Source organism: Salvelinus alpinus, chromosome 36 (genome assembly GCF_045679555.1).
Source record: "Salvelinus alpinus chromosome 36, SLU_Salpinus.1, whole genome shotgun sequence".
Classification (NCBI taxonomy): domain Eukaryota; kingdom Metazoa; phylum Chordata; class Actinopteri; order Salmoniformes; family Salmonidae; genus Salvelinus; species Salvelinus alpinus.
Window position 1 is genome coordinate 8,173,337 of NC_092121.1, and position 17,191 is coordinate 8,190,527.

General features: G+C 45.5%; 1 protein-coding gene across 1 annotated transcript; it reads right to left on the reverse strand.

The window, feature by feature from the left end:
• Nucleotides 1-190: 190 nt before the first annotated feature.
• On the reverse strand, nt 191-9,173 carry LOC139564842 (uncharacterized). The gene is made up of 10 exons (XM_071384682.1): nt 9,165-9,173; nt 7,577-8,619; nt 7,406-7,464; nt 7,083-7,226; nt 6,736-6,810; nt 6,449-6,560; nt 6,037-6,185; nt 5,696-5,880; nt 5,476-5,601; nt 191-5,391 (listed from the first exon to the last, which is right to left on the reverse strand). Exons 1-10 carry the CDS (start codon nt 9,171-9,173, stop codon nt 5,110-5,112), a joined length of 2,184 nt encoding a protein of 727 aa, XP_071240783.1. The 3' UTR covers nt 191-5,109.
• Nucleotides 9,174-17,191: the final 8,018 nt, after the last annotated feature.

The window sequence follows — 17,191 nt, forward strand, 5'->3', positions numbered from 1 at the left end:
TCTTTCTCCCTTTCACTTTGTCCCTATCAGTGTGTCTGTGTATCTCTGTCCCCTTCTCACACACACCCACCCCCTATGCTCACTAACCCCACAGCTAATAGAAACACACACACACATATACAGAAAGAGAGAGATTATCCATACACAAACACAGCCAAAGGTTGCTTTGTCAAGTGTTTGATTTGTTCATTCACCTGTCTTACTGTTTGAGTGCTCACTTATCAGTGTAGAGACTGAACTTTGGATGTGTGTGACATCTCTGTTACGTACGGTATGTATAATTTCACACCGGTGGGTGAGACCATTGAACACAACAGCCACGCCCCCATAAGAGTTAACATAAATCCCAGAGAGAGACAGCCACTATAAATCTTTCCACAGTGTGAGCCGTGTCCATGGTAACACAGACCGTAGAACAAGTGGCTGCTACTGCAGCAACCAGCAGCTCTGTGGGTGCGTTCCCTTCCCTCGGGCTCAGTAGAGAGGAAGCCTTACTGTACATTTACTGTACAGACACTATTACTATGAGCATCCCTGGTAATCGTAGTCTGACCTATGTAGATCTAGGTCTAGTCAGTTCTCTCACACAGCACCGCAAGCCAGTAAACTACAGCACAATATGACCCTGACGACAGTAAGTCTTGTCTTCCAGTCTTGTGAAGCAGTGTACTGCACTGGCACCAACAAATACACTAGATGTTTGTCCATCATAGTTCTTGAAACTGTTCACTGAACTGTTGATACCTTTACGGATAGAGTTACTTATTAATACCTAGCTTAATGTCTCTGCATCCCTCTCACACACAGAGCATTTTGTGTTTCACTGCCCTGATTTCAAGTGATACTGTAGTAGATCATTCACTCAATATCACTCTGCTCCCCTCACTTTCCATCCCTGTTCCAGCCCTCCCAAATTCCACATCATTAACCACACAGAACACCTGCCATGTTCAAGGTCTGTGATGAGAATGGGCTGTTTGGGTTTCTGTAGAATCTGGGATAAGAACTATCAAAGCAAATACATTAGAGAGAGATTAGTTGTTTAGCTACCATGTTGTGATATAAGTACATGCTTGCTAGATTACACTTTGACGACCTAAGACGAATTGGAATGACACCGCTTGCAGTGCATGTCATATTGCAACAACCCATTGGTTCAGTAACTGAACTAAAGCAGAGACTATGGATGGTGTGCATGTTTCAAGGTGCGCTGCTAGGAGGTGCATGCTAAACTACTCTGTTAACCATCACATTTCCACTAGAATGACAGCGCTGTAATAAAAACCGACCATGTGTACAGGCAGGTGGATTCCTTAGAATTCCTTCTAGTGGGATCCACTAGGATTTAGACTTAAGACTTACAAGGTGAAAGTGAATGGCATTACTCAACACTGGTGTCCTCAGTCCTCATAGATAAGGCTGTCTGTCGTTTTATTTCACAAGTCAACATGAGGATGAAGCTGAGATGCTTTACTAGAAGGAGACTAAAGATTCCCAGGCTGGTCTAATAGACTAGATGTAACATAGTAAACGAAAAACCCGGGACACTAAAATTAGTATGATTTGTTACGATTGGTGTGGCTAAATAAGACAGAAGGTTACTTAAGGCAAAAACGAAAGAAGGGTGGTTGGTAGGGGTGGATGGATTGGCATATAACGCTAACGTCTAGTAACACAAAGACTGCGTGTTTGAATCTCATCACGGACATTAGCATTTCAGCTAATTAGCAACTACTTACTAGTTTATAGCTACTTTGCAACTACTTAGCATGTTAGCTAACCCTTCCCCTAACCCTAACTTTTAACCTAACTCCTAACCTTAACCCTAAACCCTAGCCTAGCTAACATTAGCGTAAGCCACCTACCCACCTAGCTAACGTTAGCCACAACAAATTGGAATTCGTAACATATACGTATTGCAAATTCTGAACATATTGTACGAATTGCAATTCGTAACATCACACAAATTGTAATTCGTAACATATAATATGAATTGTAATTCGTAACATACCATACGAAATGGATGATGGACATCCACAAATGAATACGTACCATACCAAATGTAACATATCATATTAATTTGAGTGTCCCGGATTTTCATTTACTATGTTACGTCTACCCCTGAGTCCAGATTGCAGGCAGATTCCAGAGTGTGAGTCAACCAGGTAATAGGGGCTCTTTGATAAATCCATAAGATAACCTGTTACCTCGTCCAACAACAACACAGCTACAACAACACACAGTATGAGGCCACAAACACACACACACACACACACGAGTAGACCGTGCACACATCTACACGTCTAATTTGGCATTCAAAATAGACACTAGAGCGAGAAGTGCTCAATTTTGCTAATACACAGGACCATTCATATTATGCAGGACAGAATCCAAACAAAAAAACTATTTACACTCCCTAACAAAATGTGGCTTCCAAACAAAAGCCTGCACAGGAGTTTGAATCAGAGCAGTGTTGACAGATGGACAGCATACAGGACAGAGTTGGGTAAACATTTGGCAAGTCATGCTGGAAGCAGCTCGTTACGAGGAAAGAGGGTAATAATTCTTCATTCATCTAACGACAGACAGGACAGAGAGGCTCCTGGGTAATTCATGGGAGGAGCCACATCCATACCGACAATATCAACTTTACAGCACCAATAACACCAATTGACTTAATGACTTTTAAATGGTTTACATTTGTTGCGTCTGTCCTTAGTGAGGCCTACTCTCTCTCACCCACCTGGCACGCGGGGTCTTAACGTTCACTCTATCTAAATATACGGTTCCAGTGATATGTCTAAATGGCCTTTATATCTCTCGTGGCTTGGCTGAGTGTCTCTCCTCAGTCTAAACATCGTGGCTGGAGATAAACATGCAGCTGGAGCTGCTTTCAGTCACTTTGAAAGGAATGTCTCCAAAGACAGATGCCAGATATGCAGCTGAGGTTAAGAATCTGGTAATAGCCTTCGTGTCAGTTTCACATTTTTGGAAATGTGTACCCGATATACGTTGTCGCCATCTACTAAGTCGTGGAACACCCGCGAAAAGAAAATTAGCTAACTGAATAGGTACAGAGAGAGAGAACTGAGAGCTGAAAATGAGAGAAACAGAATAATACTAAAGATCTGGAACCTTCCTGCATTCTGAGACACAGAATGTAATAATGAAAGCTGAGAAAGGACCGATGAATAGCCGGAAGCCCGACACAATGCTGCTGTTGCTTGGACTTCACCTCTGATTAGTGAACAACACATCAATATAAGTTTCCTCTGTGGAAATAACATCTGGTGAGGATAAGGAAGTGGTTTCAGAAGCCAACAGCCTGGCGTGAACATCATTGACAACATTAAGATCATGTTACAAACATGATATTGACAGATCTGACATCAGGAGCTTTGAGGACTACTACTACAGTATATTATTACTTCATATCAACCGTAATAAACTACTATACTAAAGGGTAGATTCATTAGACCTAAAATGTATATCTTCTTTATAACAAGACAGAGAGAAATTTAAGGTCATTATCAAGTCAATGAGCGTGTCTGAGGAAGTGAAGCGACTGAACCAGACAGTAAGGGCTGATACACTGGCACCACCTTGTGGTACACCATATGAAGGAGCAGTCTCAGTCAAACAACAAGAATCCTTTAGGAACCAGTCAAAGGCACTAGGGGGCCCTCTCTCTTTCCCCATGACATCCAGAGAAACAGACACAGGCCAGCCTTACCTATAGTTTAACATTTCCAAACAATGATAGATTTGTTTGGAGAAAAATGATGGTGAGATTCCCAGGCAGGACCATTGTCCTACTATCCAATTAGCGGAGAAAATATCGAGCCCAAACTGTTGTATTTGCCACAATAGCGCTTATCTGGTCTCGGCATACAGTAAACAGAAAAGAGGAAAAGGAAACTGCTGAAACTAAAGCATCTGGTTCACAGGATGACAGGGGCCAGCAGGCCAAGTACGCTTCGTCTGAGTAAACAGTGTCACTGCTAATTTGTGATATCGCCAAATGCACAGACACATGCAAGCACAACAGCTTTAACAACAGAGCTCCCTGTTTCACTGTGGTTTATTTTATTACCCGTCGCCTTCTTAATGGGAGCCAGGCGGAGGGCTAACGTACGCTGTGTCTGTGTCTCAGGCACGTCTGGTTAACATCAGACTGAGACTGTTCATAACGAATGGATCAGACCAGCACTGATCCCTTCCTCAACTGGGCCTGATATCAGGGTCCTCAACCCTATCAGGACCTGGACCCGTCAGGGACTTAATCAGCAGACTATAGTGTAACCCAGCCAGTTGGAGCAGGCCAAGGGGATGAGTAGTTCTGGCTCTCCTCCTAGGCTCCATGCCTTGGCCTTGTAGGACCCTTAGATTTATTCATAGACTGATGTGGATGTGGGTTGTCGAGAGTGGAGAAGTGGCTCTTGACATGGGAGTTATTGGAAATGACTGTTTGGACACATCATTCAGGCAACATATATATATTTAGCTCTGAACCATATTCTCATACCCCATAATCTTGCTATTCACATTGGACATCTAATCCCAAACTAAAGCACTGCCACTTCCCCCTTTCCATATCACTCTTTCAGTTACCTTCATGGTCTCATGCACATCGACCCCAGATCCCTCCCTACCTATCCCTCCTCCTCCTCACTTTTGCACGGTGCAGTTTTCAAACAAACCAGTGACACTCGTTTGACTCATTCTGCTATTTTTTCAGAGATGATGGGTTTATTTCTGCTGAGCAGGGAGACACTGCATGTCCTCTCCTCCATTCCTCCCCCTCTCATGGGCCTCAGGGGCGGGCTAATGTAAGTTAGGCCCAGGGCAACAGATCAGCTAGGGGGCCGGTCCTGTTTGTACACATAGCATGGGGGGGTTGTTGCACTCATAACTACAGCCGCTCTAGTTTAAGTCTGGGACTGGGATCAGGAGGGGTGGGGGAGTGGAGACTGTGGTCAGAGGAAGTGGGATCTTTGTGGTTAAAGTAATTGATCGTATCAGTATTGTTGTGATTGCTATTATTATTCCTCTTTTCTACAGTGTACTGCTCTTCCTGTCAGCGGGGGTTGCCGCCGGGGTCTTCTCTTTTTAGCCTCCCTGATTGGACGAGGCACGCCGCTTCCTGGCGATGGGCTCCAGTGGTTGGCTATATGGGGGGCGTAGGGTGGGCCTACAGGGAGCGTCCAGGTCTCCAGTCTCCATCATGTTGCGACAGCCGCTCCAGGACCAGGAGTAGGTGGTGAAGGTTTTGGGGAAGTCCTTCCGGCTGTGGAGGACACAGTAACACTGAAGGGACCCCCAGGAGTTCCACATGTCCCTGCGTTTCAGCTGGGTCAGGTCCTTCAGGTACTCCTTCAGACTTGATTTAGACTGGACAGACAGAGACAGAGAGAACTTCGATGTTCGACTGGCTGCATCAATATTGTCATACATTCAGTTCAAATCCCGTCTTACCTTCTGTTTTATCAGGTTGATCTCATTGTAAGTGAGGTGGTCCCTCTCCTTCATGGACATGTTCACCTTCATCTTCACAGGCGTGATCATCTCCATTTTCTCCATCCCAGGGTGCTTGATTGACAGCTGGTACAAATACAAGAAGATCAGCCACATATTTCCGCTGCCTTTCTATATTTCTCACATAATTCAATATGTGAAAATGTTTTTCGAAAATTACTTGTCTGATGCGATCCTCGATCTCAGCGGTCTTCCAGGTCTTGACAGACTTCATGCGGCCCATTTTGGCCCTCTGTGCAGGGTTCAGGGACATGCGCCGGGGGTCCCAGGAGGTGTAGGCCACGTTCATGCTGGGACGCCTCAAGTACGGGCTGTCTTTCTCCTTCTGGCTCTGGGCAATTGTCTCTGCACATCAAATCAACAGCAGTCCCTCATCACTCCTCTGCCAATCAATATAAATTTGACTAGGAGAGTATGAAAGCTGAAGCAGTTCAATATGAATATAGGGAGGAGGGAGAAAGGAGTACTGTGTGTGCTGGGTGTTATCATGTGTTAGCTCACCCACTGGCTGGATGTACTTGAGGAGCTGCTTGCTCTTCAGGCCTATGAGATGAGCTCCCTTGGTGTAGTAGTTGAGAACACGGTCCCCGTCTTCCCTGTCTGGTCGCACGGCCCGCCGGATCAGCCTCGGAGTCTTTTTATGGTAGTACCTGGTCAGAGGTAGGGGACAGTCAAATATGGCTGACACAGCTGACCACAAGAATGTATTATTTCTGTGTAAACAGATAACGTTTATTTAAAATTCATAAGATACTGCAATGAAAAGTTGTCTCTGTTTTTCCCTGAAAAGGTCTTGTTAACCTTACATGATCTCTGACGACATCCAGTTAGTACACACTCATGTATAGCTTCACATGATGTCGGTCGGCTATTCATATACGAGAAGAAAGTAGCATGACTTAGAATGGCTTACTGTACTATCGCTCTTGTAGTACCACTAGACAGGATACCAGCAGCCAGCATCTTGGTCAGGGTCTTGTAAAACACTGTCTCACACACCTCAACAGACTGGGATGGGTCTGCTCCTTCAGCTCAGAAAGGAGTGAGAGGTAAAGCGATGTAGTGAGAGAGAGAGGAAAGTAAGCACCATCTTAAAACAGTCTCACAAACGCTATGGCAGCTCTGTGAGTCGTACGTTCATATTTCCATGTGAATCCAGATATGTTTAGTGAAGGCAACATCTTAGTCGGGGATCTTCACCTTTCACACACTTGGAGAAGCGCTGGCTGTCCGCCATCACATGCAGGAAATCTTGAAACCCCACCTCTCCGTCCTCTGAAGCCAAAAAACAAAAACAACCAGTCAGCCAGCCTGTCAACTCATGTCAACTAAGAGAATGTGCATGGCTGCACCCCAAATGGCAATCTATAGTGCACTACTTTTGACCAGAGCCCTATATGGGTACAAAAGTCACGCACTATATAGGGAACAGGGGACCATTTGGGACACTTTTTTTTTTTTTTATGTATTCCGTTCTAACATGTTTTATAACGGAAAGCACGTTATTATATTTTGGGGTAATTCCAGATACTGAGGCAGAAACATACTGTCGTGGTCAGCCTTCTGCAGGGCTTTCTTCACCTCCTCTGGGCTGATACTGATCCCCACTCTGTCCAGCGTGGACGCCAGGCCCTCCTCATTGATAGAGCCATCGCTGTTCTTTGCAAACTGCTCAAAGACTTCTTTGAAGGCTACATGGGGCAGAATAGACAATAGATATGACTGTTGCCCATAACATAGGAACATCACTTCAAAATACATGTACAATAGAAGATCATCATCAATTAATTCATAACAAAAATTGGTTTTGTATTGGTAGGTAATATTAGTTGACAATATAAGACAGGCTAACAGTCTGCATGCTACTTACCATCAGACTGGGCTTCGTCAGGCATCATAGTTGCCAGGTCTTCAATATGAGTAATGCCTCTACAAGCAAACAGGCACAAGCAGATAGTGGTGTTAGGGGATAACAGTGACAGTTGTGGGGAATAGAATAGGTATGAATGGTAAGTATGGAGCAGAGGGTAGGTACTGTAACCTGATCTCCTCCAGGTCCTCTGTGTTGATGGTGCTGTCTGGCATCTTCTGGTTCAGCTTCCGGTAGTCCTCATATGAGATGGAGCCCCTCCACCGTGGAATCGCCGGGAGTTTAACCAGGGAAGCTTTATCTGGCTTTGGCATTGGCTGATTGGGCCTTTGCTGCAGCTCATCACATGGAATGATGCCCCTCCTCTTGGTGATATCCCTGGGTTTGAATCGCTCCAACTCTGGCTTCTGTCGGTTGGGCCTTTGCTGGAGATTCTCACCACGGATGGTTCCGCTTCTCTTGATGACCTCTCTAGCTTTGAGTCTGTCTGAATCTGTCATGGCTTGGTTGAGTCTGTGCTGGATGTCGTAGGAGAGGGGCGCCTTCCTCCTGCTATAGTCCCTGTCTCTGCCTTGCTCTGCTCCATGGAAGGACCCTTTTTCCCGGGGTTCTTTGGCTATTGGCGGGATGTTATCTTCTTTCTGTTTACCTAGTTTGGTCTTGCGGACGTCTTTGACTTTGCCCTGGACTTTGTCATCTTCTTCACTTGGACTGGGCCGTGACCAGCTGAACTTGGGTATGGCCGGTAAGGTCTTCTGCATGACCTTCGCTCCAACACCAATCTCCTCTGGGATACCGGCCACCCTCACAGTCTTATGGGCATTTTCTGCCTTGTCAGAAAGCTTCACGCTGGGCCGGTCATTCTCAGTGAGAAGGGGGTTGGTGGTGGTCCCAGCCACGGCTGTCTTGGTGAAGAGGAGTGGGAACTTAATCTTCTTCCTGCCGCTGTCAATGTCATCTGGGGACGTAGATCCCTCTGCCCCTCTGCAACTCGTATTAGTGCCAGTGGGAGGGGAGTGCTGCGGTGAGTTATTATGGATAATTCCTTGCCAGCTGCGGAGAGCTTTGCCCTCTGCCGAAGACTGCATGACTGCCCCCTGGCGGACTTCAGCGTTAGCTCGCTCTGACTCCGGACTGGACCTGTTATCAGAGCTCTGAGAAAGACTCTTCAGCCTCAGCTTCACTAGGAACCTTGACACCTTCTTCTGGGCCTCCTGAGAGAACAAAACCCTCCAATAAATGTCACTAGCAAAGTAAACCTCAGTGGTGTGAAGTACTGAAGTAAAAATACTTGAACATACTATGTTGTTTTTTGAGGTAGATGTACTTTATATTTTTAACAACTTTTACTTCACTACATTCCTAAAGAAAATAATGTGCTTTTTACTCCATACATTTTCCCTAACACCCTTAAAGTACTCGTTACATTTTGAATGCTTAGCGGACAGGAAAATGGTCTATTCACACACTTATCAAGAGAACATGCCTGGTCATCCCTAATGCTTCTGATCTGATGAACTCATTAGCACATGTTTCATTTGTAAATGATGTCTGAGTGTTGGAGAGTGCGCCTTGCTATCCGTAAATTAATCATCTGGTTTGCTTAATATAAGGAATTTGAAGCGATTTATACTTTTACTTTTGATACTTAAGTATATTTGAGCAATTACATTTACTTTTGATACTTAAGTATATTTAAAACCAAATACTTTTAGACTTTTACTCAAGTAGTATTTTACTGGGTGACTTTCACTTTTACTTGAGTCATTTTCTATTAAGTTTATCTTTACTTTTACGCAAGTATGACAATTGGGTACTTTTCCACAACTGGTTAAATGTACCCAAACACAACACTCATTGTTATATCAATATAGTCGAGGGGGGTGGGTGATAGAGGTAAATGTAAGAACCATACCAGAATACGGTATTGAGATATTACGTAGAAAACATAATGTGACTGTAACCTTATTACATAGCTTTGTGATTTATCATGCCCTACAGGTGTATGTGACTTGACTTGCCTCTTTCCAGCTCCAATCTTCCTCCATTGTTTGATGAGATGAATGCTTGGCAGAAAAAAAGGCAAGCTGCACCTGCCTCTGAGGGCTGGACTAAAATGTGATAGGCCTATACTAAACTGGAAGGCTTCAGGTGGTGCCCTCAGAGAATAGGTATGAAGCAAGAAGGCATCAAGAACTGAGTTGGTAACCCAGACAGTGGTGGTGGATCCAGACAGATGGATGTAAAAAAAGAGGGGGAAAGATCTCATTTAAAATCTCACATAACCCAATACCACTACCAAACTAATTCCTGAATTTACCAAAATAATACTTTGAAGACATGTTTGGAAATGGTAAACGAATATGTTATTGTGGAACAAGGGAGATTATTGTTAAACAATAAATAGCTTTAACCAACCTCTTAAAAGAGCATGGTCATCAACAGGCCATAGATGGAAAAAGAGCCAAGCCTCAGGCACCTGAGGTGGCAGGGCCTCTGATCCCGTATTCCACCATGTACCAAATGGACAAAGAATGGAATTTCCAAGTTCAACTGTAACCAATAGTACTGCTCCGTGTGTGGGGAATATGACGCGCAACAACTGTGACCCAAGTAGCAACAATGACGCACCTACCTGGGCGCACCGCATCTCGTACGGCTATTTTCTGCCGTTTTGCGTCCGACTTACTTACTGCCTGGTGAAACTGTTTAAAAGGTCTTTGCATCGCTCAGTAGGCTACATGGCTGGTGTAGGATCAACAGCTTCCCCTTCCCCAATCCTAACATTAACCATTAGGTGGGGAAATGCGAAACTGGCCCAAGATCAACGTCTAGGGGCAACTTTACCCGGTCTAAACTCTTTGTTTCGACAGTCAGAGTGTTGGACCGTTGGCAAAAACAAGTCCGTCATAAATAACAGTCCGAGATCAAACGAGAGGGAGGGGAACCCTGAATACCTTTCCTAGCTCCCGTTTGCTTCTATTTCTATTCAATTCAATTAGATCAACGTCTCGAGACTCAGAGCTCTCTCTGACATGTAACAGGGTTACAGTATCCCAACAACTGGGTAAACTCATGAAACCACACCCATCGTATGTTTTACGGTTCATTGTTGTGATGATGTCAACCGAATCATTTTAAGGATAGGCCTAGCTGATGCAGTCCACTTGCTTTATTCAAACCGTGTTGCTGATAACTTATTTATGCTTCTCTCTCTCTGACAAGTAATATAGACATTTGGAGCTATAGAAATTATGTTAATTGAGCTGCCTATTCAAGAATTCCAGGTGTTTGTACACATTTCAGGTGAGTCTCATGGTTTTGGTGTTAGATCTATACTGGTATGCATATTGGTCAAAACGCTCAATGAAGTCCAAAATGTTCCCGTGTGTACCTACCCTAATTAATATTTTCTTAAGCCTATTAGTACAAAAAAAATATGTAGGTATAGGCAAAGTTGTACAAGTAATACAAATATCGAGAAGTGACTATAAAATGAGAAATATTGAATGTGGACTTCAAAATTCCTGTATACTTTTCAGTTTGGAAGAAAATATTTCTGAAGAATGTTTAAGTCCTACTTTATCCTCCCAAACACTCTATTCTGGGTAAGTCATACATTCATCTCTTACATGCACAATGTCCTGAAATATACACCACTCCAGGGGCACTTTCATAGAACACATTTGGGCAGGTGCTCTGGTATTTAGACCACTGACTCATATATGCCTGACTGGCCCCAATTGCTCTAGAGTGAACCATTAAAAAGGTTTAAAGGTTATATTGAGAAAACTACAGTTGTTTGACTAACCTGTGATTTATATGGCATGTGTTAATGTTCTACCAGGTGTCTGGCTTGGCCCTCGTCCTGGTCGGGGCTATGTCTCGGGCCCACCTACACAGAAATGGAGTCTTTCACCCACACATCCCAGGGCCTGTCTCACACCTCCATCCTCCTCATAGTGGTGGGCATCATCGTCTCCCTGCTGGCCTTCCTGGGTAGCATTGGGGCGTGGTCCGACAGCCGTCTGCTCTTTGAATTGGTGGGTAGTACAGCACAGTGTGAGATATGGCAACTTGGGGCTTTATGTTTTGGAGAACAGTTAATATGCCGTGTTCCATCTTCACATACTAAATCATAACCTATCCGAGCTCTGCCACGTTTGCATTTAGCTTTTGGAGAGTAACATCTTGGTTGTTTGTGCTCTGTAGTTCACACACTTCCTAATGCTGATCCTCAGCCTGCAGATAGTGTCTGGGATTCTCTTCTATGTCTTCAGAAGCAAGATAAATGTGACTCTGCCCGGCTGTCTCAATCTACTGCAGTCTTGGATGATCACTGTATGTTTTCCAGGGAATTCAACTAGTATTGCTTCATTGACAAGGGTGAAAATGCTTTTATGTGTCATATGCACCCTCTGCAGGTGGAGAGAAGGATCACACTGAAAGTCAACGAGGTGATCATGCAGCACAGCCCCAGGGATAAGGTTGCCATCGATGACCTACAGCATGCAGTGAGTAGCGTGCTATTCACTGGCCCAGCTGTTCACTCCTTACCAGGGGAATGGTCTCTGTGAGATACACTATCAAAGTTTGTTTATGTGTGTTTCAGTTCCGTTGTTGTGGTGCAGAGAACTACACTGACTGGCTCCTGCAGGGCTCTCGTGAGAATATTAGTTTTGTGCCACACTCCTGTTGCCATGTGGATTCTGTGGCCTGTGTGAAAGTCGTCACCACAGACAACATCTACCAGAGGGTCAATGTTAACCAGCACAGGGGAGGGCGAGGGGGTTACGAAGGCCTTAGATGAGGTTAACAAAAAGGTGATCATGATTCCCTACATGGGAATTGCTGTGACAATGATGAGAGGTTTTAAGGGCCCTAAAGAGTAATGAGGCTTTATCTAAAATGCCCTGAGTCTTTTCACTAAAACCTATAATAACAAGCTTTTAGTCATGCTTAGCTCAGATCCTGGAGGTCTGCAATTCAGCAAGTAAGACGAGCAGGGACTTGAGGGGATAAAGTTAAACACGGTCAATATATATCAGCTGGTTCTCTGAGTGACTGACTGCAGACACTGTGGCCCCCGGAGGACAGACAGTTCATTAACAGCTCATTTAGTCACAGGAAGAGAGGTTTCACAACACTCTGTGTGTGTGTGTGTGTGTGTGTGTGTGTGTGTGTGTGTGTGTGTCGTCCCTCCAGGGCTTTGTGCAGGTGATCAAAGAGTCCCTGAAGAGGAACCTGGTGTGGCTGGGTGCCGCCCGCATCGTACTGGGTCCCATAGAGGTAAAATAACATATCAGATGTCCTACTTCGGTCACATGTTGCATCATTGTACTTACTGTGTTATTATCAGTTATTGGGATGCATCATGGGAATTAAGCTCTTTCGGGTTGTCAGGAAGAGAGAGGTGTATGAGAATTTGGGTTAAGGAGGGAGGGAACGGCTTCGGTCAAGACAATGTCCATACTATTCTATCGTAAATTGGGGGATAATGCTGTTACTCTCATCATAATGCAGTTTAGATCCTGTGCAGCCTATTGTCTTTCCAAATATTGAATTGTTATCAGTGATTGGTTGTTTTGTTGTTGTTGTTTTTCTGGAATGTTCAGATTTTTTATGGTGGTGGAGGCAAGGGTGTAGGAATAACAGTGCAGCTTGAATTCACACATTGTTGAGTTGATTTGTTTTTGTTGTCGTTCTGAATGTCTGCATTCTGTGTCTGCCTTCTGTGTCTGCCGTGTTTCACCAGGCCATTTGGTCCAGGAGGTGAGGCGGTCACCTGTCACACACAGTCATTCTCCCATGTTATTTAGGCTGTTGTTCCTGGGTGGTTCACTAGGAACATTTGCTCCCGTCACCTCCAAGCGATAAGGGTGTGGTGGTGCTAATTAGAGTTTCTTCAGACAGCTGGGATCAGCTAAGGCTACAGCTCCACCACCTCCATCGCTCTCCATCCAAGCACACCCCCCCCCCCCTCCCCATCTGGACAACAAGCCTTAATGATAAACTCACATTTTATGCCCAGTGTTTTACGAGCACTCTTACTGCACCCCACCCGGGCTGTTAGTGGATCCGAGGCGCCGGGAAAAATGCAACACGTCAGCCGGACACTTGACCGATGGCGGCGGGCTGGGCTGAAGGCTGGTCTCCCTGGCCTACAGTGAAACAGGCTCATTGGGCCTCTGGCTGGCTTCGATGGAGACAGGAGACTGCTGTCTGTCTGCTGTGGGGCCTGCCTGCTGCTCTACCTGGCCCGGCCCCTGTAATGTCAGTAACTAGGTCAGTAGTAGTACTCAACATCCCCAGGAAATTGGATGGGCTCCCAGCAAGTCTTCTGTTATTGAGGATTGTGTTGTCAATCCCTAATTCAGCCAACACCCAGGCCAGCAACCCTAATTTGTAGGATTTCAGCACCCTTATTAGTTATTAGACATATTGACCCAGCAGAAGAAAACAAATATTTAGCAAGAGCAGACATTTGTAACTGTGCTAAAACCATGACAGAGTGGCTGCCCCCTGTGTCACCCAGGATAACAGGACATGTAGAAGTGAGCTAACCCAGTGTGAGTGACTGGGGATGGAAGAGCAGCAGAGGATGTTGCTCACTAGAGATAGAAGAACGCTTAGGTAAAGTCATGCACCTCCTCTCCTCAGAATGTTTAATACTGTAATGTGTGCCAAGGGGGCATGGTGTAATTTAGGATACTTTTTCTGGTGATTCAGAGGAAATGTTCAAACCAGCAGCACTGGCAGGCAGCAGACACCACTAAATCCAAGCCTTCGGGACCTCTATTCAATGTCTGTATGTAGCCTGCAGTCGCTTCAGGAATGTTTTCTCTCTCTCTCTCTCTCTCTCTCTCTCTCTCTCTCTCTCTCTCTCTCTGTCTCTCTCTCTGTCTCTGTCTCTGTCTCTGTCTCTGTCTCTGTCTCTGTCTCTGTCTCTGTCTCTCTCTCTCTGTCTCTCTCTCTCTCTCTCTCTCTCTCTGTCTGTCTCTGTCTCTGTCTGTCTCTCTCTCTGTCTCTCTCTCTGTCTCTCTCTCTCTCTGTCTCTCTCTCTGTGTCTCTCTCTGTGTGTCTCTGTCTCTCTCTCTCTCTCTCTCTCTCTCTCTCTCTGTGTGTCTCTGTCTCTCTCTATCTCTCTGTGTGTCTCTGTCTCTCTCTCTCTCTCTGTGTGTCTCTGTCTCTCTCTCTCTCTGTGTCTCTCTCTGTGTCTCTGTCTGATAAGATCACACTCGTCTGAAGGATGGTAAAGGACGACATAGAACTGATAAGACCTCATTTGGCATTAGGGATTGGCCTACTTTAGTTGTCCCTGTGGTCAGCGGTACAGCTGAGATCTATCTGAGCAGTCCGCTTGGCAGAGGGTTTGCTGTGCAGAAGGGCCTGTTTTTAAAATTTTATTATTATTAGTTACGCTGCACATTGACCATGAACGTCTGGTCTGGAGAGCCTGTCTGTCTCTCCCCAAGGCCTTCCAACATCCAGCTCAGCATGTGCAGTAGGACAGATGGAACCACCCCCAACAAAAAGAGGAAGAAAAACCTCAGGATTGAAGGAAGGAAATTAGAAAATGCGGTCTTATGCCCTTACCATAACCACACAATGCTAAGAGTTGCTCAATCAATTTCTATTGATAGTGTGGGCTAAAGTTTTCAATGAGATGAAATGTCTTTTTCCTTTTCTGATATGACTGGTTTAGAGGGCTAGTAGTAGCAAATGTAATAATGTCCCAGAAGGATTTGATGAGTGGTGCGAGACTGGACATGACTGTTAGGGTGTTTTTGCTTTTCTGAAGGCTTTGTAGAAAGTGACTCTTCTACTCTTAGTAACTCTTATGCTGAGTGTTTTTGGAATGAGAATATGTAGACTGGATGTGTATATTAGTGGGTGTTGTGTGTCTGCTAGAATATGGGTTATTTATGAGTGTGTGTGCATATGATATGGGCGTGTGTGTGTGTTTAACTCGCACCTCCTTGACGAGGCCCCTCCACCATTTCTCTCTCTCTCTCTTTGGGCAGGGCTCAGATGGAAGTGATTACGCTGCACAGGGAGGGAGAAATTACAGAGAGAACCTAAAGAGCTCCAGCCCTTCTCCTTTATCCACTCACTCATTCACTCACTTACACACACAGGCACGCAATCGCCTGCACAGGAACACATGCTCTGCCGCCAGTCCCACCACATTGCTTCTGATGGTACATTTCCACTCCTGGCTGTGTCAGGACAATGCGCCAGTGTGCTCCCCTCCTTCTCCTGCCTCCCCTCTCGTGGGCCGAGTGAGTGAGTGAGCGAGCGGTGAGGGCCAGGGTTGTAAATTCCTCTGAAAGAGCAGTTAAGAAGGCTCCCATTAAAACGGGGATCGACGCTCGCCATAATGGAGCCGAAGAAATGAGTCATCACCTGGAGCCTGAAGGGTTCCAGAGCCTGCAGAACCACAGAGGAGAGGAACTGTAGAAATAGAACGGATAGAACATACTGTCTTTTCATTTCCGATGTATACAACTTAGGTCAACTAAGTTGAGATGCCAAGGAAGCATTGTGATGAGATGACATGAGCGTTATAATTGTGACATGTTTTCTAATTTAATTATTTGGATATATTCTAAAAAAAACATGTCTTCTCTTTGCTCCATTTCATGTGTTTTGGAACCCTAAGGCTAGTGCCACTAGTTTCCTATGTTGTAGAACCCTAAGCCTAAACCTACACTCTAACTAACCTCTAAATCTTAACACCAGTCGTGGAGGTCTATTCTAGCCCGTGGACCCCGCCCTCTCTCAGTTTCAGGACTGCAGGTCAGTTGAGTTGCCATAGCAGCTCTCTCTGCTGTACCACACAGCTACTATACAGACCGGGGCTGATTCAGAAGGCCAGGCAGCGAGCTCTAACCAGTGAACACAGCTACGTCAGACAGAGGGCTTCCTGTGCACTGAGGTGGGACAGTAAGTGCTTTCACCCCAATCCTTCAACCCAACTGACCACCGGTGTTTGTGTTTGTCTTAGCAAGGGCTCTGTGCCACGGGAGTCAGGACAACAATAGCTGGAAACCAAGTCAAACAGAACTGGCTGGGTCGTATACAGGTTGGATTAGAGTTGTATTCGACTGTTTCATGTACCGCCTGGAGCACAAAAGTTGCTGGAGTTTCTTATTATAGGAGTCATTTGCACACAATAGAAGATGATGACATTGACTAGAAGAATTCCCCCCAGTGCTCTGTTTGTATTCTCATCACCAGATTGTTAACCTATACTCGTGCCATGGCCCGAGGAGTAGTATGGTTGTGTACACAGTGTGGTGTCTGGCTATGTACCAACCCCCCTCTCTCCTCCAAATCGAGCCCATTATTATCCCAGGCGAACTCCAGGCTCCCAAAATATCCGTAACGCAGCTGTCAGCACCACTCTGGGCAACAGCTGGAGCAGCTCAGGGGCGCTCCCTCTCTCTTGACCCTCTCTACCACACACACCCAGACTCCCTCTCTCTCGACCCTCTATCACACAAACCCACTCCCTCTCTCCCTCGACCCTCTATACCACACACACCCAGACTACCTCTCTCTCTCTCTCTCTCTCTACCACACCCCCCCAGACTCCCTCTCTCTCTTTACCACACACCCTCAGACTCCCTCTCTCTCTCTCTCTCTCTCTCTCTACTACACAAACCCAGACTCTCTCTCTCTCTCTTGCTCTCTCTACCACACACCCCCAGACTCCCTCTCGCTCTTTCCCTCTCTCTCTACCACATACCCTTCGACTCCCTCTCTCTCTCTCTCTCTCTACTA

What these genes read in the sequence shown, in the direction of transcription:
- LOC139564842 (XM_071384682.1), bottom strand. An exon ending in TGACGAAGCCCAGTCTGATG is followed by an intron (nt 7,227 to 7,405) that starts GTAAGTAGCATG and finishes TGCCCCATGTAG; the next exon opens with CCTTCAAAGAAGTCTTTGAG. An exon ending in CTTCTCCAAGTGTGTGAAAG is followed by an intron (nt 6,561 to 6,735) that starts GTGAAGATCCCC and finishes TCTGAGCTGAAG; the next exon opens with GAGCAGACCCATCCCAGTCT.